This window comes from Anabrus simplex, chromosome 1, assembly GCF_040414725.1.
Source record: "Anabrus simplex isolate iqAnaSimp1 chromosome 1, ASM4041472v1, whole genome shotgun sequence".
NCBI classification, from domain to species: Eukaryota; Metazoa; Arthropoda; class Insecta; order Orthoptera; family Tettigoniidae; genus Anabrus; species Anabrus simplex.
Window position 1 is genome coordinate 1420338705 of NC_090265.1, and position 26593 is coordinate 1420365297.

The following is a 26593-nucleotide window of genomic DNA, read 5'->3' on the forward strand; positions in this document are numbered from 1 at the left end:
TCCTCTAAGATCAGACGTAAAGTCAGGATTTGCTTCATGTGTTCCTCCTACCTTTGTTCTGAAGCCAGATTGATCTTCTCCCGACTCAGTTTCAACTTGTCTTTCCATTCTTCTGTAAATAATATGTGTTAGATTTTGCAGATGTGAGATACTAAACTTATGGTGGGGTAGTTTTCACACTTGTCAGCACCAGCTTTCTTGGGAATAGGTATAACAACATTCAGCCAAAAATCGGATAGCACTTCTCTTGTCTCATACATCTTGCACACTAAATGGAATAACCTCGCCATGCTGGTTTCTCCTATAGCAGTCAGTAATTCAGAGGGAATGTCATCAATTCCAGGTGCTTTGATCCTATTTAGGTCTCTCAAAGATCTGTCGAATTCTGACCTCAAAATTGGCTCACCCATTTCATCAGCATCAACAGCCTCTTCTTGTTCCAGAACCATATCATCTACATCCGTACCTTGATACAATTGTTGGATATGTTCTTGCAATCTTTCTGCCTTGTCTTCTTTCCCTAGAAGTGGTTTTCCATCTGAGCTCTTAATATTCATACACCTAGTTTTCTTTTCTCAAAGAGATTCTTTGATTTTCCTGTATGCAGCATCTACTTTTCCTAGGACCATAATACTTTCAAGATCCTTGCACTTCTCTTTCAGCCATTCTTCCTCAGCTGACCTGCAGCTGCCCTGCACTTCCTATTGACTTCATTCTTTGATCGCCTGTATCCTTTTCTGCCCTCTTCATTTTTTGCATTCTTGTATTTTTTTCGTTCATCGATCAGGTCTAGTATCTCTTGAGTTAACCATTGATTCTTAGTTGATCTTTCCTTTCTTCCTAACATCTCTTCAGCAGCCTTACTGACCTCATTCTTCATGACTGTCCGTTCATCTTCTACTGTGTTTCCTTCTGCCTTTCCATTTAGTCCTTGTGTAACATGTTCCTTGAAACAATCTTTCATCCTCTTTTCTTTTAACTTGTCTAGATCCCATCTCACTGGATTCCTTCCCTTCTTCAATTTCTTCAACTTCAGACGGCATTTCATGACCAACAAGTTGTGATCGGACTCCAAGTCTGCTCCTGGGAAAATTTTGCAATCCAGCACCTGGTTTCTGAATCTCTGTCTAATCATAATGAAATCTATTTGATACCTTCCAGTGTCTCCAGGTCTCATCCATGTGTACAGCCGTCGTTTGCGGTGTTTGAACCAAGTATTAGCAAGGACTTAATTATGATTGGTGCAGGATTCAACCGGTCAACTTACTCTTTTTTTCCTTTGTCCCAATCCAAATTCTGTTATTGCATTTCCTTCTCTTCCTCGGCCTACCACTGCATTCCAGTCTCCCATCACAATTAGATTCTCATCACCTTTTACATATTGTATTAAATCTTCTGTCTCTTCATATATTCTTTTGATTTCCTCATCATCCACTGAACTAGTAGGCATATAGACCTGCAGTATTATAGTGGGCTTTTGTTTGGTGTCTATCTTGACAATAATAATCATTTCACTATGCTGGTCGCAGTAGCTTACCTGCTGGCCTATTTTCTTACTCATTATTAAGGCAACACCTGCATTTCCCCTGTTTGATATTCCTGTTGATAATTCTGTAGTCGCCTGACCAAAAATCCTGCTCTTGCTGCCAATGTACTTCACTTATACCAACTACATCTAACTTTGGTTTATCCATCTCCCTTTTCAGGTTCTCTAACTTACTACAACGATTCAAACTTCTGACATTCCACTCTCCGACTCGCAAAATGTTAGTATCCATCTTCCTGATGATCGCCGCCTTTCGTGTAGTCCTCACCTGGAGATCCCAATGGGGGACTATTTTACCTCTAGAATATTTTGCCCGGGAGGAAGCCATCATCAGTACATCATTCATACAGAGAGAGCTGCATGTCCTCGGGAGTTAGTTACGGCTGTAGTTTCTTGTTGCTTTCAGCTGGGCAGCAGTATCAACACAGCTAATCTGTGTTGAGTATTATTACTGGGCCATATCAGTCAATCATCTAGACTACTGCCCTTGTAACTTCGGAAAGGCTGCTACCCCCCTTTCGATGAACCATTTGTTAGTCTGGTCTCTCTACAGATACCCATCCGATATGGTTGCACCTGCAGCTCAGCTGTCTGCTTCATTGAGATGTGCAAGCCTCCCCACTGCGGCAAGGTCACATTGTTCGCAGAGGAGGTTATGAGTGATAGTGGATCTTCTTCTTCTTCTTCTTCTTCTTCTTCTTCTTCTTCTTCTTCTTCTTCTTCTTCTTCTTCTTCTTCTTCTTCTACTATTATGACCACATAGGATTACTTTAGTTAGTCCATCTTTCAGGTCTCTTTGAAGAGATTGTTTGGGCTTGCGGTCCTTCCAATACTGCTTTAGACACTCTGATCTTCATGTCCTTTCCTTGGTTGTTAATGTGCATGTTATTGTTTTGCGTCGGGGTAAAGCGGAAGTTTGTATTCTTGAGTTTTGTATTCAATTTTATTTTATTTGTTGTGTCTTTTGTTGTAAGGCCTATTTCCTTGAGATCCTCTCTTACTTCTCTGATCCATTTACATCCTGTTGTGGTATTTTTTGAAACAAATTGTGTTGTCTCGGTACTAGTTGTTTCAGAAGTCTCGAAACCTGGATCCTCATGCTATGTCCAAAGAATCCCAGTCTTCTCTTATGCATAGTATCTGTAATGGGTTCTGGCTCTATGTACACGACTTTGTTAGGTATTATCCGCCACTGTCCATCTTTTGGTATTGTTTGTTGATGCAGGTTCTTCCAATCCTCCTTTCAATTTTCTTAAGTCTTTGATTGTTTACACTGTCAATATGGAATTATTCTAATATCTTGTAATTTGATTGTTTATTCAGGTGAAATGCTGCATATGTAGCTTCCGGTTTTATAACTGTGTTGTAGTGTTTTATTTTTGCATTTATTGATAGACATTTCTTTTTTTAAATGTCCCATGTTAATTCTTATGCTTTAGCTAATCTATTTGTTCTTGTTTGGATTGAGATTTTTCATTTAGGTTATGTGTTATTACTTCTCCAACATATTTAAATTGAGTTACTATTTTGATTTTATTACCATTTATGGTAACTTATTTTAGTTGTATTGTTTTTTGGGGCATAATTTCTGTTCTTTCAAATGATATTTTGAGTCATAGGATATAAACTTCATGGTTTTGGTCTGTATTGGATTGTCATCACAATAATAATAAATTAATGTTGTATGGTCCACCTTTTTCAATACTATATTATGCAATATTATTGAATTACATTACTAAACTAGGGACTAGTTTCGGGCTTGGTTGGCCATCCTCAGCCTTAATGTAATACATCTAAAAACTAACATTCAAAGATTTTTTAAGAAGGAACTATCATTTTTTGTCAAACAAATCTGTCTAAAACACTAAAGAATTGATCAATAAATTAAAAAAGTTTAACATTCAATCCAATCATTCTCTGCACTCATTCGATATTGTACACATGTTTCCTAGCATACAAATCTCCAAGGTATAGCCCATCATTCAAAACAATTTAAGCAAATACAGCAGCCTAAATACGTAGGTGGATCGAAAGGTTAGATGTACTAACGCGCCGCAGCAGCGCGCGGTGTGTCGCAAACGTGGGCGCAGCGGAGAAAGGGACAGACTCAGCCCACACATCTGTTAGGCAGGTCACTGTGGTGTCTCGTCTAGTATTGTGTGAATAGCGGCCAAATGCAGTGGCGCGTCAACTGGACGTTCACTCCAAATATGAGGTGCGTGCGACAATCCGATTCCTATGGGCCAAGAGGAAGAATTGCACGGACATTCATCATGAAATTAGTGTAGTGTATGGGGAGCGAGCCATTTCCCGGCAAGGTATTGTAAAGTGGTGTCAGTAATTCGAAGCCGGACGCACGGATATCACGGACAACCATCGCGAAGGCAGGCCCGCAACGTCCAAGACCCGTGCAAAGGTCAACAGTGTGAATGCGATCATTAGACAGAACCGGCGCATTAAACTGAGAGAAATTGCGATGCAGCTGAACATGTCATATGGCAGTGTGTTCGCCATTGTTCACGAGGACCTTGGATATCGTAAGCTGTGTCAAAGATGGGTCCCACGTCTTCTCATCGATGAGCACAAGGGACAACATTTCCAATCCTCCCTGGCTTTTTTGCAACGCTATGCCGCAGACGGCAACAGGTTTATGCGGCGAATCGTCACAGGCGACGAAATGTGGGTCCACCACTTCACCCCCAAAACGAAGCGAACATCAATGGAATGGGTGCACCCCTCATCACCACAACGAAAGAAGGCCAAGGTTCAATCTTCAGCCGGTAAGGTTATGGCGACAGTGTTCTTTGACATGGAGGGTTTGCTGCACGTGGAATTCATGCCAAAAGGAACGACGATCAATGCGGCGTCGTATTGTCAAACATTGCACCGGTTGCGTAAAGCAATTAAAGAGAAGCGCCGGGGGAAATTGAGTGCCGGTGTGATTTTGTTGAACGCTAATGCAACACCTCACAAGGCCCACCAAACAAGAGAACTGCTGCAGCGTTTCAAGTGGGAGGTCTGGCAACATCCACCCTTCAGTCCCGACCTAGCGTCATGTGACTTTCATCTGTTCGGTAAGCTCAAAACGGAGCTCGGTGGTCGACGTTTACAGACTGATGAGGAGGTGAAGGCCGCTGTCTCAGAGTGGTTGCAGAACGCTTTAGGAAATTTATATGCATCCGGCATCGACAAGTTGGTTGTGCGTTCGCAGAGATGTTTGGAGTCTCTTGAAAACTATGCGGAAAAGTGACGTTACAGTGTATGTCGTTATAGTCGTGTTGCTGTTGTATCATCATCATTAGTCGTTGTGCTCATTACTGAGCGTCGTGACCTCATAACTCCATCATTTCCGTGTTGCAACCTTGACAAGATGTCTCCATCCCGAGCGGTTTTCACATTTCGTTAGTATGATCTGAAGTGGTAGCCCAGTGATCTTCTTTGCCGGATCTATCCATCTGCTTGCTGTTCTTCCTCGTGGTCTACTGCCTTCAATTTTGCCCTGTAAAATTACCTTTTCCAAGTTCTCTCCGTCTCGTCTTAGAATGTGGCCAAGGAACTGGAGGTAACGCTCACTCACACGGGAAGATAGGCGTTTCTTGATGCAGAGTTCGTCCAGAATGGAAACAATAGTTCTTTTCTGTCCAGGGTACACGTAACATTCTCCACCAACACCACACCTCAAAGGTATCAATGCGTTTTTTGTCTTTAGCATTCACGGTCCAGGTCTCACAGCCATAAAAAAAGATGGAGAACACTAGTGATTGTACCAAGCGCATCTTCGTGGCTTTTGATATTGCCAGGTTCTGCCAGATCTTGGTAAGTTTAACCATTGCAGCACGACCTAAGAAAATACGTCTTTTTACCTCTTTATCACAGCTTCCCATGTCATTGATGATAGACCCCAAGTATACAAATTCTTTAACTATATCCAGGTCCTTTAGGCCTCGGGTATCTTAGCCGAGATTTACTTGGTTTTTAAAGAACACACCGAAATTGATAATAATAACTTTGACAGCATCCTTTTCTGGGCAAGATACACTGACTGACAGAGCAAATGCAACACCAAGAAGGAGTGGTCAGAACTTTATGCCAATTGCAGGGTAGACTGACGTCACTGAGGTATGCTCATGATGTGAAATGCGCCGCTGTGCTGCGCACGTAGCGAACGATAAATGGGACACGCCGTTGGCGAATGGCGCACTTCGTACCGTGATTTCTCAGCCGACAGTCATTGTAGAACGTGTTGTCGTGTGCCACAGGACACGTGTATAGCTAAGAATGCCAGGCCACCATCAACGGAGGCATTTCCAGCAGACAGACGACTTTACCAGGGGTATGGTGATCGGGCTGAGAAGGGCAGGTTGGTCGCTTCGTCAAATCGAAGCCGATACCCATAGGGATGTGTCCACGGTGCAGCGCCTGTGGCGAAGATGGTTGGCGCAGGGACATGTGGCACGTTCGAGGGGTCCAGGCGCAGCCCGAGTGACGTCAGCACGCGAGGATCGGCGCATCCGCCGCCAAGCGGTGGCAGCCCCGCACACCACGTCAAGACACCCTGGCTGTTCCAATATCGACCAGAACAATTTCCCGTCGATTGGTTGAAGGAGGCCTGCACTCCCGGCGTCCGCTCAGAAGACTACCATTGACTCCACAGCATAGACGTGCACGCCTGGCATGGTGCCGGGCTAGAGCGACTTGGATGAGGGAATGGTGGAACGTCGTGTTCTCCGATGAGTCACGCTTCTGTTCTGTCAGTGATAGTCACCGCAGACGAGTGTGGCGTCGGCGTGGAGAAAGGTCAAATCCGGCAGTAACTGTGGAGCGCCCTACCGCTAGACAACGCGGCATCATGGTTTGGGGCGCTATTGCGTATGATTCCACGTCACCTCTAGTGCGTATTCAAGGCACGTTAAATGCCCACCACTACGTTCAGCATGTGCTGCGGCCGGTGGCACTCCCGTACCTTCAGGGGCTGCCCAATGCTCTGTTTCAGCAGGATAATGTCCGCCCACACACTGCTCGCATCTCCCAACAGGCTCTACGAGGTGTACAGATTCTTCCGTGGCCAGCGTACTCTCCGGATCTCTCACCAGTCGAACACGTGTGGCATCTCATTGGACGCCGTTTGCAAACTCTGCCCCAGCCTCGTACGGACGACCAACTGTGGCAAATGGTTGACAGAGAATGGAGAACCATCCCTCAGGACACCATCCGCACTCTTATTGACTCTGTAGTTCGACGTGTTTCTGCGTGCATCGCCGCTAGCGGTGGTCCTACATCCTACTGAGTCGATGCTGTGCGCATTGTGTAACCTGCATATCGGTTTGAAATAAACATCAATTATTCGTCCGTGCCGTCTCTGTTTTTTCCCCAACTTTCATCCCTTTCGAACCACTCCTTCTTGGTGTTGCATTTGCTCTGTCAGTCAGTGTATATAGATGACACCATAGCAATTATGGAGAAAGCATCACAGATGCTGCTACCATCCTCATTAATATAAATAACATTGACCCACATATAAAATTCTCACTTGAATCCGAAATTGAATGGAAAATTAATTTTTTAGACTTAACTATTATCAGGCACCCAAGCTACTTAAGTTATAAGATTTTCAGAAAACCCACCCAAACAGTTACTACAATCCATCAAGATTCTTCATACCCCCAAATTTACAAACGAGCAACGTACAACAGCATGGTGTACCGAGCCTTCAGTGTTCCAATCTAAAAGAGACCTCAAAAATGAGTTGAACACCATTCGTAGTACAGCTAAATCTAATGGATACAACAATTTCTTTATTGAAAACATAATCAATAAATATCGCTCCTCTACCACTTTGAGAAAAGATAAACAAAACAACTTCTCCTTTTCTATCTTTACATTCAACGAACAAATTCGCAATGTTGCCAACATCTTAAAAAGCACAATGTAAAAGTAGTTTTCAGAACCAACAGTAGGAATGCACAAGTCTTACATAATGCCACATCCATAAACAAGTTCAATAGTTTTTCAAAATCAGGAGTGTACAGGATTATTTGCAACAGTTGTAATTCTTCTTACGCCGGACAGACTGGGAGGAATTTTAATATAAGGTACTCGGAACATGTCATTGCTCTGAAGTACAATAAATTTTTGGCTGTAGGACAGCATATGCATGACTATAATCACAAATTCACAGACATAAAACAAGATATGGAAATTCTCAAAATCATCAACAAAGGACCCCTTCCTTAACATTACTGAAAGCTGTTTCATACATATGGATCAATATTTTAACCCAAATTATAATCTTAATGACATTTCAGAAAAGCTAAATATCTTATTTGACCTTCTAATTCCCATTTTTAGAAACGTTAAACCAACAAGTCATAATTCAGTTTTTCATAACATTCACAGCACCTTTCCTCGGCAGCCATCTCTTTTCCCACATTCTTCAGCCTCGCCTTAATTTCCCCTCCTTCCCCTCAACCCCCTCTCCTCTCCCCTTGCCCCACCCCCTCGCTCCTTGCCCGACCCCTTCCTTTTCCTTTGAATCTCATAACCGTTAGTATGAGGCACACAACAATACACCATGCACCACATGCCGCAACAAGAGGTAAGTCTCATATAACCTATGCCATTTGACTAAGATGCTCTCTCTGTCCTTCTATTCATTAATTTTATCTAATTTTATCTATCATTTATTCAGGTTAACTTCATGGACACCGCAGTGAATTGTGAATTTATACCAGCCACAAATTAAGAATGTGTCAGGTTTAACCATATCTTCATGTGCCGTACTGACAAAGTCCAACAGCATTTCAGCACGATTTTAACAAGCACTATGGGAACATTTCATGTTATTTACGTTGGTCGTTGTGGAAACACCATCTAGAAGTTCTGCGTCAGCTAGTGGTTATTTACAGTGGCATCCAGTGGCTCGCATACTGCTAACACCACTCAAGTAGATTTGGTGATTGATGAATCGACATTTACCAGTCCCTGTTTTGCAATTGAAATTGTAATGATTAGCAGTGATGGAACTAACAATTCTATGAATATCAGTACAAGAAAGAGTCTGGATGATGAGCATACTCCAGATGCTATTTACAGCCTAATTGATTTTTCAGATTTTGCACTTAGTTCATCCCAGGTTTTAATGTTAATTGTGTGTTTGTACATTAGTTTTCATGTCAATTGTGCATTTTTTTACATTTGTTTTGTTATTAGATGTATTACATTAAGGCTGAAGATGTCCAGCCAAGGCCGAAACTAGTCCCTAGTTTAGTAATGTAATTCAATAATATTGCATAATATAGTATTGAAAAAGGTGGACCGTACAACATTAAATTAATAATTATTATTGATATTTTGAGGACAATTTTATTTGCAATGTTTTGAAGTTCTGATATCTGGGTTTTTGCTTTTCTATGTCAACTACTAGTAATGCTAAATCGTCGGCAAAACCCAGGCAATCTGTTTTGATTTTTTGGCCAATCTTTATTTTTGGAGGACATTTCCTAAACCATTCCCTCATTACCATTTCTAGAGCACAATTAAATAATAGTGGTGAGAGCCCATCTCCCGTCCGTAGTCCAGTTTTAATTTCAAATGACTCTGATATTTCACCCCCAAACTTCACTTTTGAGTTGTTGTTAGTGAGAGTCAATTTTATTGATTTTAATTTAGTCATTTAACGTCATCTTAACAATTTTACCGTATTCTTTTAAGTAACTTCTTCTTCTCCTTCTTCCTGACACGTTTCTGCTTATGCAGGTCATTCACAGAGCCTCTTCCAATCTCCTCTTTCCCAGTCTATCGTTCATCACTGTCTCCCATTGTAGTCCTTTCTGATTTATGTCATCCTCCACCTGATTCCTTCGTCTTGTTCGTGGTATTCCAATTGGTCTATTTCCAGATTCTGTCCATTTCAGAGCTCTTCTTGGTAATCTTTCTTGTCCCATTCTTTTGACATAGCCAAACCATTTCAATCCATTTCTCTCCACAGTTTCTTTTAGGGGGTAGGTCTGTACTGTTTTTCATATTGTTTTGTTTCTTATCTTGTCCCTCCTCGTTTTACCCAAGATCCCTTGCAAAAAGTGGACCTCTGTCGCTTTTAATGTATTCAGAATTTTTTTGTCAAAGTCCAACATTCTGATTCTGATGGTAAATAATATGATTTAAATATAGATATCATGATTTTTGCTTTGGTAGGTAATTTCCAATTTCTAATTATGTCTGATACACAGTAATAACATTTAGAGCAATTTCCTATCCTCTCCGAAATGTCTTCTTTGATGTTCCCTTTCCCAGTTAGCTTATTTCCTAAGTACTGTATTTTAAAGCATCTAGGCCTACTTCGTTAAGAATTTTTCCATTACATCTAACATCTTTCATTTTTCTGTTTTTGCTACTGATTTTCATTACTTCATTTTTCGCTAAACTTATTTCTATGCCTGCTTCATCAATGCCTTCTGCCAGGTATTGGTATTTAGTTGTTCTTCCAATTTTTGTTCATTTTCTTCCCATATCATCACATCATCTGCATATGTTATGACTTTTATATCATTTGCTGTTGACCTTTGGTGAACTTTTCTCATAATGTTGTCCATCACTGTATTAAAAAACACTGGTGAAGGTACACTTCCTTGTCAAACTCCTTTGTCTATTCTAAACCATTCTGATTTTTTGCCTTCTATTATAACATAGTTCATACATTTGTCATACATGTTTCTAATTCTGAATTGCCTTTCCCGTGACTATTCTATTCTATACAGACCTGGCCATATCTCTTCTCCTCTAACCATGTTATAAGTCTGTTGTATATCTGTAAATGCAACTGGGATGTCTTTGCCAAATTCTAAATTTAAGTAACTGTTTAGTTTTATTTTATGCATTTTTTAAATATTGGGTATTCTTTAAGTTAGTGTTTTAACTTGGTTAAGGATGTTTTAAGACTAAAGAATGCTTAATTGATTTTGTTTACATTTTAACCTCCATTTTTTGTTTTTTGTTTTAGAATAATGAGGCATAGATTTTAAATTCAGTGACTATTTTAATACTTTCATCCATACTCATCTCAGCCAGTGGAGAAATTTTAAGCCATAACTACATCTCACTCCATTAGGACTAATGCCCCTGATGTTAATTCCCTAAAAACAACAATTATAATGAATTGATGATGAACATTAGGACTGACATCTGGGCAGCCTAAATGGTGTTGAATTAAATTGCCACACACAATACAGAATATTATTTTTCTTTTCTTTTTAAAAAAACATAATGTTAGTATCTAAGCTTACGTATTTTCAAATATTCTTGTATTTATGGTGTGATATTAAAAAAAAGATGATGAAATTTAATTATGAAATAAGAGTTAATTCAGTACCTGTATTTGTTTTTTTAAATTTTCAGTATCATTGAGGATAACTGGTCATTATGTCGGTATTAATGATTCATCAATATCCTCACCTCCTGGAGGAATGCTGTACTCTCATTAACAGTGAGTGGCCAAGAAGCAAAACTGCCAGGTAAGTTGGAAGTTTCTTGTAGAATCTGTATGACTCCCTTTGCTAGCCCTGTGTTGTAAGGGTAACATGTTTTAGTCTTACCCGGAGGCCCTGGGTTCGATTTCCGTCCACGTTAGGGATTTTTACCAGGATCTAAGGGCTATGTGATTATAATTGAGAAGCTATCTGTCAGTGAGGTAGTCGCCCCAGTCTAGAAAGCCAAGAATAATGGCCAAGAGGGGTCGTCCTGCTGATCACATGATACCTGGTAATCTGTAGGCCTTCAGACTGAGCAGCGCTCACTTGGTACGCCATTGCCCTTTGGGGCTGTTGCACCAAGACATTTTATTTTTATTTAATTCTTTGTAGATTGAGTTTGTGTTTTATTTATTTATTTATTTATTTATTTATTTATTTATTTATTTATTATTTATTTATTTATTTATTTATTTATTTATTTATTTATTTATTTATTTATTTATTTATTTATTTATTTATTTATTTATTTTTTTACTTATTTATTTATTTATTTATTTATTTATTTATTTATTTATTTATTTATTTATTTATTTATTTATTTATTTCACACTAGCATGTCAAAACATTTTAACTTTTCATGTATACCTGTCACAGAAGCCCAGATTGACACAAATGGTGAAATATGTATCATCATAATGGCAGTGTAAAAGACAAAGACATGGGAGTTGGATTTTTTAAAATAAAGGACCCAACACTGTAGAGCATATCAAAATGGATAATTGTTGTGATAGTACATATATCATACCCTCGCACTATATGTAGAAGTGAGAGATGTTAATGTCAGTATTCGATTATTATTATTATTATTATTATTATTATTATTATTATTATTATTATTATTATTATTATTATTACCGTCAGTATTTCATTTGTATATTTTGTCATTAATATTTGTAAGCTGGGAGGTCTCCACATATGTAGGTATGAGTAATTTGTTTTACAGCTGGGAAAACATTGCTATATTGGACTCTGGTAATTTGTATGACTCATGCGGGCATCCCAGTGTCTTATGAGATGTGCTTGTTGTCGTCGGGAAGTTCTATGAGTCATGTATATATCCCAGTCTGATGAGATGAGCTTGTTGTTGTACTAGGAAAGTTCTATGACTCATGTGAAACACCCAAAAGTTTGTTTATGTCTTGGGAGCAAGAAGAAGTTCAGGGGATGGTCTTGACAAGAGGATCACTCATGATTGGCTGTCAAGGATCAATCTCGTGAATCGTGTGAGAGATGAGGTCTTTATATACTTCGACATCACAGCGGAAGAAGACTACAACCAGAGAGACTGTACGAGAAGGAAGGAGACCACACACAGTACGGGAATTAAGTAGTGCTGATACATGGTACTGGAGTGAGACTGCTGCACTATACTGGACTGGACTTCAAACATTCGTGGATCGTAGTCTTGTTATGTTTGCGGAAAGTGGCTGATCGACAAATTGTGGAGTGCTTACGCATTAAGTACTGAGCACTTGTGGCGGCCTGGTATTATATGTTTGATGAAAGCTATCTCAGACTTTCCATAATTTATGTTCAGGATTGACAAGCGTGTGTTGCTCAAATGTATATATCTTTACAACAAGTGTTAAAATCAGTGAACACAGTATTCTGAGGTACAGTATCTGTGTGATATTATAAGTGCCGATTATGAGAATCTGCAAGTTGTGTTGATACAGAGACAGTGAAGGGTATTTATCTACATATATGTACATTGTTCAACGAACTAACTGCAAATGGTGGCTTAGTTCTCGCTTTCATTTTCCCACTGTTTTCATTGTTGTTGTAAATAAGGAGTCTTCCAGCAATATTTTGTTTGTGTATTGTAAGTGTATTTTGGTGTGTTGATGAGATGCTCATGCATGGATTTTATTAAGAATATGGTGAGATATTTTAGAATCAGTGGAGTTATTGATGAACCTAGGTGCAGTTCCTACCTATTTAATTACGATTAAGGATTTTTATTAATTTAATTTATTTCAAGTATTTTATTTTATTTATGAGTATTTTTTCATATATTTTTATTTATGATATTTTATTATTTATTAATGTTATTCACAAATAGTTACTCTGTTGCAACGAGAAAATGTAGGCCTATTGCAAATTGAAAAGAGCAAATTGAATCAAGTAAAGTAAAAGTAATCAAGAAAGAAGAAAATTGAACATAAAAAGATTACCAGATATAATTATAAGTCGTTCCAAATTGAAACAAGAAAATAAATCGCGAAACACATTGGTTTCAATGAGAATAGCTATCAAGAATTGGAACTCAGCTGACTAGAGATGCCAAGAGCATAGATTCTACTAAGAAATCGAGGAACTAGGAAAATGCAACATCATCAATAGCAGAAAACTATAAAGTGAATGTTTACCAGTCATAGATTTAATAATACCGCAAACATATTGGAGATCTGATATATAAAATAGAGAGCAACCAAAGAAATTTAACAGAGACCAATAGCTATTATATTAGAAGGCTTTGAATAAACAAATATGTCTCAACTGATTGTATTTATCTTTTATATTCCTATGATTGAGCAAGGAGAAATGACGTGTCTTTAGGAAGATGGAAGACGGACTGCTTGGGATAACTTGAGCTGAATGAGGGACGAGTAACACTGCAGATAATGACTGCCGAGCCCACATCGCTTTACAGAGACCTCCCCGGTAGAGCAGAATGAAGAAAGCATGAACCATCCCAAAGCTACGGAGAAAGAGACAAGATTCAATATTTAAACATTTCATTTGGTAGATTTTATTTAGCTAGACCATATATAATTGAAATGTAGTAATGGTACCACGTAGATCATCAGAAAAACTCATATCAAGTTAGATTCTTGTGAGTGATTTCAATATAAGTGGACGTAAAAGGAGTTAGGCAGTCGTCTACCTAAATAAGCAAATCCCAGATAAAATTCATTCTTCACAATGGACATTAAATCCAAGTAATATAATGTCATAGCTGATTTACAGTTCTTTTTGAGAAGTATACCTTATGAAATTATAGAGATACTGAGTGTTAAATATGGTTTAAACATCAGCAAGACCAAGACGGTGGTGATGAAAGTGTATGGGGAAGGAGCAGAACCAATAGTCATGTTAAATGAAGCTCAACTGACAGCGTTCCAGTTTTCAAATACTTGGGTGGCGTTATATCAAATGACAACCTAGCAAAACATGAGGTGAACAATCGAATCAATAAGGCAACACAATTTTACCACCAGGTAAGACACCTCCTATGGGATGAGCAAATACCCATGAAAACAAAAATGACATTGTACAAGTCCTATTATGCACCAATTCTTACATAAAGTCTCGAAACCACAACACTGACCAATAGAGATAATTCTAAACTTCAGGCAGCTGAAATGAAATTCCTACGCACTATGATCCAGAAAACCAGGAAAGACAAGATTAGGAATGAGAAAGTTAGAGAAGTAGGAATAGATGATTCTCTCCTCAATAAGATTCAGATATCAAGACTGAAGTGATTTGGTCACATGAAGAGGATGCCAGTAAACAGAACTGCAAGGAAGGAATTTGACAGAAAGGTAGAAGGAAGACGACCCGTGGGAAGGCCACGAAGGAAATGGATAGATTTAGTTAAGAGCAATGTACTGCTGAAAGGTCATGATTGGGACAAGTTGGTGGAGGAAGAATGGTACAAGGACAGGATGAGATGGAGGAGGCTCATATACCACACCCGAGAAACTGGAGATGGTTAGGTTGATGATGATAACCGAGTGTTAAAATGTTTATGCAGATGACATAGATAGATATTATGAGTAGATGATATGCCACGATAAAAAAGAAGGTTATATTGAAATGAGGAAATGTCAGCTGATGCATCAGAGTGAAGTTATAAGTTGAATAATGGAGAATAGTAAAAAGAGATATGAATTGAATTAAGTAATAAAGGGAATATGAAGATGTTATATGAAAGAAATATGAGAGGAGTTAGAGATGTGCTATGTCATAATGTAAGAAGAAATAGATAGCTGATGCAAACTAGAAATACTTGTGTATGGAATCAAATAATGTTGTGTATGGTCAAGAATCCATGTAGAGCATGAATTCTAGAGTATCATAACCTTGTTAGAACATAGGTTAAGATGTAGTCATCATGAAATATCCTCATGTGATCAAATAGGTGATGTACTTGGAAATGTTAACTAGGATTTTCTTCTATTTAAGAGGCACTCTGTGGAAATAAGCATACATATATAGGTTATCATAATGGATCATTATTACCACCTATATTAGAGTAGGAATGAATTAATATCATACGATACTTCAAATAAAACGTTCCTAACTTGATAATTGATTTTTGGTCGGGTTGAGTTGCTCAGACGGTTAAGGCGCTGGCCTTCTAACCCCAACTTGGCAGGTTCGATCCTGGCTCAGTCCAGTGGTATTTGAAGGTGCTCAAATACGACAGCCCCATGTCGGTAGATTTACTGGCACGTTAAAGAACTCCTGCGGGACTAAATTCCGGCACCTCGGCCTCTCCAAAGACCTTAAAAAGTAGTTAGTGGGACGTAAAGCAAATAACATTAATATTATAATTGATTTATATAAGGTTACATAACCATGTTATCACATTCGCTTAAGGTTGTAGATGTCATTCTAGGTTTGATGGATGCTTATAAATGCTGGAAAATGATTTTAAGATATGAATCTGAATGAGATAACAGTCGCAGTTAATTTAGAGCAAGATTTTGCTAAGAAAGAGGAAACTTATCCCTTTGTCCCAATGCTTATGATGGTAAAAAGGAACCACATTATGAAATAATCCAATCCTAACTAGAGAATGAATTTTAATGAGCAATTGTTCACTCAAATTTTTCCCATGAACAGCTTGTAATTTTATCATTTCTATTCAGCAAAGATTGTAAATATTTTGGAGAACCAATTATTACATTTCAGTGTCAATGTGACAAGTTGAAATACAGGACGTGAGTGATAGGCAAGAATTTCATCCCATTTGACTTTAATTAATCAAATATAAATGTTATTTAATTATTCCAATTTTTCTCTTCCAAGTTTTTCATTTCTTATAATAATAAATCATAGTATTTAAGATATTTGTGCTGACTTATTTATAGCTAGTTGTATATCAACACGGAAATGAAAATCATAACCTATGACTAACTTATCATTGAGTTTATTCTATTCTGTGTACCTATTAATGTTCCTGTTTCTTTAAACACATGTTGACAACTTATACACAATAAAAAATATCATTATGTCATCATTAATTCTTGTCATTACTCTGCAGTAGATGTCAGCAGTAAAGAACTGTATTAAAGCATTGTAGGTTTTATGAAATCTTATAACATTTTGATCATCTCCTCAACCCAAGCTAGGTGGACAACATGGTGGTAGTATATTGGCTGCCTTCTTGTAGCTAGCTGTTTGATTTCTTGTCAAGGTTATCCTTGTCTGATGCTACTGAGGTATGCAATGTGTATTGTCAGCATCACATCTCAAATGATCGTAGTGTATCCATATCAGTCTTTCCGAGGATCCATGTTTCTCAGCCAAATATGCAGCAACACTCCATATATATGTTTTTCTAAATCTCTTCCATGTTGTTAGCAACATGGTTTTAGATAACAGTAGAAATTTCCTTTTGTTAAATGCCTCTATGCCTTGTGCTATCAATGTTGTAATTTCCTTTTGACATCAATTATAAGGTTGCCTAGACAACAATTTTATTTGGTGCAACTTAAAATCAAATTGGATGTCACCTTCTGATTACCTTCATGAGTGGATTTCATAACTTTGGTTTTCTTACTAACTTTCATATTATTCGTAATGCTCAAAATTCACTGGTTAGTGACACAGATATCATGAAAATATGAATTGAATTTATATTCTAGCGCATATGAATTTCTAACATATATGTCAGAAACAATGACATGTCACTTAAAATGAACCAATTATTACAAAGTTCTATTAAACTTATCATTATGACAGGTGTGCCTTGTATATCGAAAGTGAGTCTGTGTAAAATGAATAATATGTTGAAAAGAATACCCAAGATGGTCTGTGGTGAGGGTTCCTGTAGTCATGTCCTAGTTTATGAACTATGGGCAACAGCTCAGTGGCTTAGTAAGTGGTCTTGAAATTACATTGGAATAGGAGTGGGCATCTTGGACATATTCTGAGTTCTAGCCCTTCTTAGACGGCTAAGACTGTACAACCCACCAGTCGCCCCAAAACCGTTAAAGGGAAAAATTCTCAGTGGGACTGTGTAAGTAGGGTATCATCCTGCTTCACAGAATTTATGAGCTCATGATATTTAAAGCAAGCTTCAGATGTATAGAAGTAATAGTGCCCCACTTCCATTTGACAGGTGAAGGACTCTTTGGAAACAATTTGGCAAATTGGGAGCTATCAATATTAATGGGGCATGTGGAAGAAACAGTAGAACCGACTGAATCAGCAAAGAGTATGCATCTGGATGTGTTAGGGGTCAATGATATTTGGGTAAGGGGAGTTAATGAGGAAGAGATAGGAGATTATATGAAGTGCTATTAACAGGTGTTAAAAAAAGGGAAGGGCAAAGAATGGGGAAGGACTGTTCATCAGGAATACTGCCACATGCAACATAGATTTGTTCGGCACATAAATGAGTGAATGATGTGGGTAGTTGGAGAAATTAGGATGAGAATTATTTCAGTTTTATTCACCATGTGAGGGCACAGATGAAGATGAAGTTGACAAACTTTATGAAGCACTGAGCAACGTCATAGTCAGAGTTAACAGTAAGGATATGATATTGCTAATGGGTAAGTTCATTGTGAGAATTGGAAATAGAACTAAAGGATATGAGAAGATGAAGGGCAAATTTGGGGAAGATATGGAAGCTAAATGTAATGGGATGCATTAACTGGACTTCTGCACTACTATGGGATTAGAAGTTACAAATTCATTCATCAGACATTGCTAAACATGGGAGGGTAGAAGCACCAGATCCATAACCAAATTCTGAATTCTGGAAATCTGATAGGAATATGCGGGTATTCCAGGGGTTCTTCGACCGGGCGAGTTAGCCGTGCGCGTAGAGGCGTGCGGCTGTGAGCTTGCATCCGGGAGATAGTAGGTTCGAATCCCACTATCGGCAGCCCTGAAGATGGTTTTCCGTGGTTTCCCATTTTCACACCAGGCAAATGCTGGGGCTGTACCTTAATTAAGGCCACGGCCGCTTCCTTCCAACTCCTAGGCCTTTCCTATCTCATCGTCGCCATAAGACCTATCTGTGTCGGTGCGACGTAAAACCCCTAGCAAAAAAAAAAAAAAAAAAAAAGGGGGGGGGGGGGTTCTTCGAATGATACAGACCACTATCTCATCTGCAGTGAACTGATTATCACTAGGTCTAGGATAGAGAAGGTGAAATCATTCTGCAGACGAATAAGAGTAGAGAATTTCCAGGATCAGGAAATTAGAGTACATGGAAATGATTAGTGAGACTATTCAAAGAATATACACTCACCTTGTTCAAAATATAGAAGGAGATTGGGTGGCATACAGGGATGTTGTAGTAGAAACAACAAGGAAATTTCTAGGAACAGCTATGTGTAAAGATGGGAAAAACTAAGCACCTTGGTGAAATGATGAAGTCAGGGCAGCTTGTAAATGAAAAAAGAGATGTATCAAAAATAGCTTCAATAGGAAATAGTACATAGAAGAAAGAAACAGAGCAAAACAAGTCAGTGAATTGAAGAAGAAGTTATTTGAAGATTTTGGTAACAACCTGGAAAAGTTTGGTCAAGCAGCGGAGGTAGACGATCCACACGGCCAGCTCCGATCTTGATGTTGCAGCCATGCCATGTGGATTTATTGGAATATCTCTCAGGATCTTTAATGCAGTGGTTTCCCGTTGCCTTCTGCATCCTAATGCCGTTGACCAAACTGGTTCCTCCGCCTTTGGGAACAATTTCTTGTCCCCAGGACAATAGAGTGTCCTTACCCATACCCACTCATCCACTCTCAAAGAGACTGTTGGCACTTGGTATAGGGGATCTCCTTATACCGGGAGATAATCGGTCTCTTCATACGTTAGCCACCTCCATATAAAATATTATTTTTATATGCAGTCGTTGCCCCCTCTCTACCGCGGGGAGGTGAATGTCAGGATTTCACCGTCATTGAAACAAGGACCAAATGGCATTTCCTTGTTTCTCTGGTTCTTTAGAGAAGTTTGGTCAAGCAGCGCAAAGTAATTTAGAAAGAGAGGCTAAAAGGAAATGAATAGTCTTTTAGGAAATCATGTGAACTCATAGTTGATCCCAGGGAATTACCGGACAAATGGAAAGAATATTTTGAAAATCCTGAGTTCATGGGGAGGAGAACAACGATGGCTGTGAAATTATGCTTGTCAAATTTGAAAGGTTGGTAAATACATTCAGTGGATAAATCATCATTGATCTGCATTTAGGGCTATAACCCAGGTGGCAGATTCCCTATTAGTTGTTTATCTTGTCTTTTCTTAAATGGTTTCAAAGAAGCTGTATAAATTTATCAAACATTCCTATAAATGAATATTTGCCACTATTTGTCCTCTTGAATTCCAATTAATCTTCATATGTAATCCGTTGCGTGGAAAGGGACCTAAAGTTGGATTTTTTCTTTTTTGATAATTTTGTGGTTCCAAAATTAGCATAAGATACTGAGCATTCTGAAAAAGAGTTTATGCTTCTGGGTGCAATAATCCAAAAGATATTAATTATTGACTGTAGCTATTAAGTAAACTGTATTTTGTGAAAAACACATCTACAGCTTTCAATAATTTTCTTACCAATTGTACAATATTTTTATGACATCGAGTGATGAAATCTCGAACTGCTGTGTAACTTAGTTTGTTAAGAAGATCCATAGGTAGCACAAGAATTCAAAACATTGAAATGCTATTTTTACACCCTACAGAGTTTTGTTCAGCTTTGCTGTAAAATTTCCATTGCCAAAGCTCCTCTCAAGCTTATTCGTCTACTAATATCATTCCACACCATCTCTCCTGTGACAGTTCAGAACATACCGCAGAGTCGCGCAGCTCAACTCCTTACTCCCATGTCTTCCCAGCCCAAAGTTTGCAACTTTTTCACAACATTAATCTTTATTTTTGGAAATCACCTGGAACAAATCGTACTGCTTTTCTCTTTATTCTTTCCAGTTCATGTATCAGGTAATCCTGGTATGGGTCCCATATGCTGGAACCATATTCTTATTGGGGGTCTTACCAGAGTGTTATATGCTCTCTCCTTTATATCCTTACTATAACTCCTAAATACCCTCATAACTATATGAAGAGATCTCATTAATAAGATTACTCCTCCGGGCGAGTTGGCCATGCGCGTAGAGGCGCGCGGCTGTGAGCTTGCATCCGGGAGATGGTAGGTTCGAATCCCACTATCGGCAGCTCTGAAGATGGTTTTCCGTGGTTTCCCATTTTCACACCAGGCAAATGCTGGGGCTGTACCGTAATTAAGGCCACGGCCGCTTCCTTCCAACTCCTAGGCCTTTCCTATCCCATCGTCGCCATAAGACCTATCTGTGTCGGTGCGACGTAAAGCCCCTAGCAAAAAAAATATAAGATTACTCCAATGAAGATCTTTCCTATGGTTGCCTGTCATTTTCAATCATTTAGCTTCTCCAATATCTTTACATAAAGGTATTGCTTCTTAAGTGCATGCAATCCGTTAAGTACAGAAAGTATTCCAGGCTAGGGTAAGCCTTCGCCTGCTGTTATTAGAGTGGTCATTTATTGATTTCATTTTAGGATTACTCAAGGTAGACTGAACTTAGAGACCTAGCAATGCCTGATGATTCACCAGCAGGTAATTCCGGAGAGAATAAAACGAAAATGAAGCAAATTGGTCCAGTAGAACTGATGGATGGACTCGACAGAACTGTTTTTAGTAAACTTTTTTAAATATATAAGTAGATTTCTTCAATTTCTCCTCCTTTCACAACCATTCGTAACTACGGTATTCCTTTTTAACCTGTACCTCCTTTTTAATCTCTTTATATCTCTGTTATAATATTATAGTGTGCATTTACCTTTCCTTACCACCTTTAAAGATACAATCCTGTTTTTACGCTCCTCAGCAATTGCTTTATACCCATCCCGTAAGTTTTTAAAAATTTTATCTGGTTGTCATGTTCCACTGATCATTGCTTTTTTCTTCTTTAAACCTCTGTGCTTCTCTTATCAGTCATATGATATTGTCTACACAGCAAGAGAACTTACGAATAAAAAGTCCTTTTCAGGACCAACCATGCACAGAACAGTCATCAATCCAATCCCTATTGGTAACAGCTTACAGATATGTCACTTGAACATTGAATCGATTTCCTCTGCTAAGAGTCAATACCTTTCACGTCTGATGCTGCAGAATGAAGTAGATGTTATAGCAATACAGGAGACTCACACCAAGAATGATGCAGATCTTTACAGAAGAGGAAGAATTTATGGATACGTTCTGGTTGGGTCCATAAATGATGAAGAGTATGGCATTGCAACATATGTCAGGTCCCATCTTACTGACTACAAAGTAACTTACCAGGATAGAATGGCAGATATTTTTGTTTTGGGTGTAGAAGTTGCCGGCACCAGGGTTGGAAATATTTACAAACCACCGCAAGTTAGTTGGCCAAATCCACCTGTAAGATTCTTCAGTCATCCAATTGTGTATGTTGGTGATTTGAACAGTCAAAGTCATGTCTGGGGACACCAGAAAGAAGACCAAAATGGAGCTATTTTAAATGAATGGATGGACATGCACAATCTTCAGCTTGTGTATAATGCTAAAGATCCTGGAACATTCCAATCTGGCAGATGATTAAAGGATTATTCTCCTGATTTGTGCATCACATCTAGATCTGGAAATAATGAAATGACACAACGAAAAGTCATCAAGTCTTTCCCATGCAGCCAGCATAGGCCAGTCATCATTCATTTTGGTACTGAAATTCCATTAGTCACCTCCGTACCACAACCTTGATGGAATTTTCAACTCACAAACTGAGAACTATTTCAGAAAGGTCTAGATAATACCATTCAATGGATTCCTCTAGTACCATCCAATTATGAACGATTTGTGGGTGCGATTAAAGCAAATGCCAGGAAATGTATCCCATGTCGTTTTCGGAAGGAGTACATCCCCGGATGGTCCGAAGAATGTGATGAGTTATATGCCAAATATCAAGCATCTTGTGATGGTGTGACTGCTGATGACCTCTTGAAAGCTCTGAATAAGAACAGAAGAGAAAAATGGCATAAAACAACGGCAGGACTCAGCTGCACACATTCTAGTCGGAAAACCTGGAACCTCATTAGAAAACTTGGTACAGATCCCAGGTTGTCAAGTACAGTCACACATGTGAATGCTAATGCTGTTGCATCCAGACTGATGAATATTTCAAAAACTAAAATAGATAAAGAACAGACACGAACTGTGAAGAATGAACTGTACATAAAGAGGTCCCATCTAAAACCACACCCAGTCTACTCACGTGACTTCTGCATTGAGGAACTTGATAAAGCCTTAAATATGCTAAAGGTAAACAAAGCCGCTGGCTTTGATGGCATATATCCAGAGTTTCTTAAAGCCATCGGACCGAAAACAAACGTGGCTTATTGGATTTTTCAATGAAATTCTGAAAACTGGAAAATTACCGAAGCTTTTCAATAATTGCCATCCTGAAACCGGGAAAAGTTGGAACTGATGCTTCTCATTATCGACCAGTATCACTACTCAGCATGACCTATAAGCCACTAGAAAGGCTTATTCTAAATCGCATTCAACAGGCCATTGATCAAATCATCCCGATCGAACAAGGTGGCTTTAGGAAACATCGGAGTTGCTGCGACCAGGTCTTAACATGACAACTGGAGTAGAAGCTGGATTTCAACGAGGTCTCAAATCAGCTGCAGTTTTCGTGGATCTTACAGCAGCTTACAACACTGTATGGAGGGCGGGCTTGATGTCCAAATTTATTGAAATCATCCCATGTCAAAAGTTGGCACTTTTAATGAATAACATGCTTTCTGACAGATGCTTTAAGGTGTTCCTGAATGGGCAAGCTAGCAGGTGGAGGATTCTAAACAATGGCCTACCTCAGTCATCAGTTCTGGCCCCCATTTTGTTTAACCTGTATATCCATGACATGCCTCACACAGATTCCATGAAAATCCAGTATGCAGACGACCTAGCATTAATTATCCAGAGTAAAGATTTCATGAACTGTGAGAATGTTCTAACTGGTGATCTGGTGAAACTGAGTGATTACTTCCACAAATGGAGACTTCAACCCAACCCAAACAAGACTGAGGTTACTGCATTCCATCTAAATAATAAAGAAGCCCAAAGGAAACTACATGTGACTTTTGATGGAATTGAAGTACTCCATAACTACAATCCAATATATCTTGGAATCACTCTGGATCGGTCCTTGGCATTCAAACAACAGTGCATCAAGTTATCGAGGAAACTTGGCTCAAGAGTGAATCCACTCCGCAAGATTGCCGGAAGCAGCTGGGGTGCAGACGCTAATATTCTACGTTCTGCTGCACTCGCTCTTGTGTATTCTGCTGGTGAATATTGTGCCCTTGTATGGGAAAACAGCACTCATACCACTAAGATTGATGTGCAACTCAATGAGACCATGAGGGTTATCACTGGTACTGTTAGATCTACTCTCACACAGTGGCTACCGTCCGTTGTATGATGCCCTGCAAGATCCAACACTTTTGAAATCACGCAAGCCACCCTGGGTTGATTTAGAAGGTATGAATTCTTTCAACATGACCTACAAGTGGCAACAACGTTGGGACGAACATCCACCCAACAATGCTCACCTGGTTGAAGATCATACAAAGAAGGTAGAGGGATTCCAACTACCACGCCAAACCTGGTCGAAGCTGAACCACATTAGAACGGGTCAAGGCAGGTGTGGTCACACCTTAAAGAAATGGGGTTACCGTACATCTGCTGCCTTTGACTTTGGAGTGGAGGACCAAACCATACAACACATTGTTTAAGAGTGCCTGCTTCGAGCATTTGACAGTGGTCTCTACACCAAGTGACACCATGTGCTCTGGAATGGTTGTCAAATTTGGATATTTCCATTTGATTATTTGTAAACTTTTGTGTACTTGTACAACCATACGATATATATATATAGTCCTACTTTTACCACTTTCCTTTCTATCGCATTTATTTTTAACTACAATAAACACAGCTTTGTGATCACTTACACCATCTGTCATTTCAGTTTCTCTATAGAGCTCATCTGGTTTTACCAGCACCATGTCTAGAATATTTTTCCCTGTAGTTGGTTCCATCACTTTCTGATTACTGATTATCTTATCAAATAATTGCACATCAGCATCATCCCCGCCCTTGCAATGTGTGTACATCCCAAAAACATCAAGTTGCTTATTATCTTTAGATATGAGCCTTAAACTTAGAATTTCATGTTTATCGTCTGTAACTTTTTTGTAGCTTACAAATTCGTCTTTCACCAGAATGAATACTCCCCCTCCTGCCGTTCCTATTCTGTCTTTACAGTACTCGAGTTCCATGAGAAAAGTTCTGCATCCACAATAAATGAACACCTAGTGCATTACAATATATGGTAAATATATATCTATTCACTTTTTTTTTTTTTTAGCTGATTGGTTTTGTAGTAGTTCTACAGTTTAACACTAACAATTTAGGTTATCCTTACTTGACTTCCAGCTCCCTATACTCTCATCACCACTCCCTAGTTCACCCTGTTTCCCTTAATGTACTTCGCTATAAGCTTCTTAACAAAATCCCTAGCTTATCGGTCGGGCCTGCCCCCTCATGAGAATTAAAGGGCCACAATATTTTGACCGTGCAAAGGTAGCATAATCATTAGTCTTTTAATTGAAGGCTGGAATGAATGGTTTGATGAAACATTAACTGTCTCTGCATAATAAGTGGAATTTAACTTTTGAGTCAGTTCAAGTGGGCATAGATCCGAGCATAGATCCGTATTTCCTACCCACCTACTTGGATCTGCAGATGTTTTCTCAGTTATGCACATACCTACTCTGAAGCCTCACTTAATTTCCCAATCACCCTCCAGTCAGTGTTCCTCCTGTACAGTATCCCACTGATAACAATTTCTGCTCCCCTATACTTCTCCCATGCTGTTGTAACCAGATCCCACATAAGGTGGCAGTCCCACCAAGACAGTCGGAGTTTGTGGGCCAATAACTCGCGTGCTCTTAAATAAATTTATTAAAGAAACAGAGATGAAATATAGCTAGACAAACAAAAATCTGACGACCTTTAGCACGAAGCAGATAATGCGATTTAGATGCTGCAATGTTTGTGCAATGAGAGAACCTGGGAAACTGAAATAGATCATCAGAGAAATTGAGAATTAGTGACTGGATATTCTTGGTTTAAATGAAGTGAAGTGGGATGTCTTTCGTGAATTGACAAGTCAAAATGGAATGACCCTTTTGTACTTGGGGCGAGATCATGGAGAGGCTGCACGGGACGGAATTGGACTGCTGCTGAGCAAGAGAGTGAAATAGGGACTCCTGGAAAGGCTCCCTATCTTGGAGCATTTCATCATGGCTTACTTTCGAAGTAATATATGCAATATCAGCAAAGTACTGTGCTATGCTCCCACTGAGGTATCTGAAGAGACAGGGAAGCAAGAATTCTATTCAGTGTTAACATACATTTGAAAGAAAATAAAACGAAAAGATGTTACTCTGCTTGACACTTCAGTATAAAGGAAAAGAAAATGAAGGATTGAAACACAACCATAGGCTTGGTGAGATGAATGAGAATGGCAAATTATGTATTTTGTGTGCTGAATATGATCTAGTTATTGAAGGGATACTTTTCCCTCATAAGGAGTGCCATATATTCACATGGGTGTCGTGTGACCATCGCACAGAGAATCAAAGTGATCATGTAGCAGTAAGTCATAAATGGAGGGGTTTGCTTTATGATGTGCGGAATAAGAGATGTGCAGATGTTGGGTCCCTCAGCAAGCCTCTTAACCCCTAGAGGGATCGTGCCCAGGTGGCGGATAAGGGGCCCACATATATGTGAGCTGGTTCAGATACTCCAGAAATGGACCCGTGGACCAACAGGCAGCCCAATTCCTGGGGGCTTAATAGCGCTGGGACACCCTCTCTCCAGGGGTCATAAATATGGAGGGCCCTGGCTCAGGGTGATGAGTGAAGACCTCAGTGACATTTGCAGTTGAGAAGATAGTCTTTCGGTACAGTATAAATGGCAGAAAGGCAGCCCTGTACTCATGGTGAATGTGAGTAAAAGGTTCCTCATCGTCAACAAAGGCGAAGAAGAGGGATTCAGCATGGCAGAGCTGATGGATGCGGCAACCCACTGTCCAGGGTTAAGGTGGACATCTCCCACTGGAGGGCAGCAGCTCCAGCAGTACCATATAGTGGCATGCGAGGATGGACTTCACTAGCGACACTACAGTGGACGTGAGAAGCAGCTTCTAC

General features: G+C 39.2%; 1 protein-coding gene across 1 annotated transcript in view; it reads left to right on the forward strand.

Annotated features, from left to right (window-relative positions):
* Naa80 (N-alpha-acetyltransferase 80) overlaps nucleotides 1-26593 on the forward strand; it is a 155869-nt gene that overhangs the window by 18051 nt on the left and 111225 nt on the right. The window contains exon 2 of the mRNA XM_067137880.2: nucleotides 10940-11055. Coding sequence (XP_066993981.2) covers nucleotides 10964-11055 — 92 coding nt within the window. The 5' untranslated portion in view covers nucleotides 10940-10963. The remainder of the gene's footprint in view (nucleotides 1-10939; nucleotides 11056-26593) is intronic.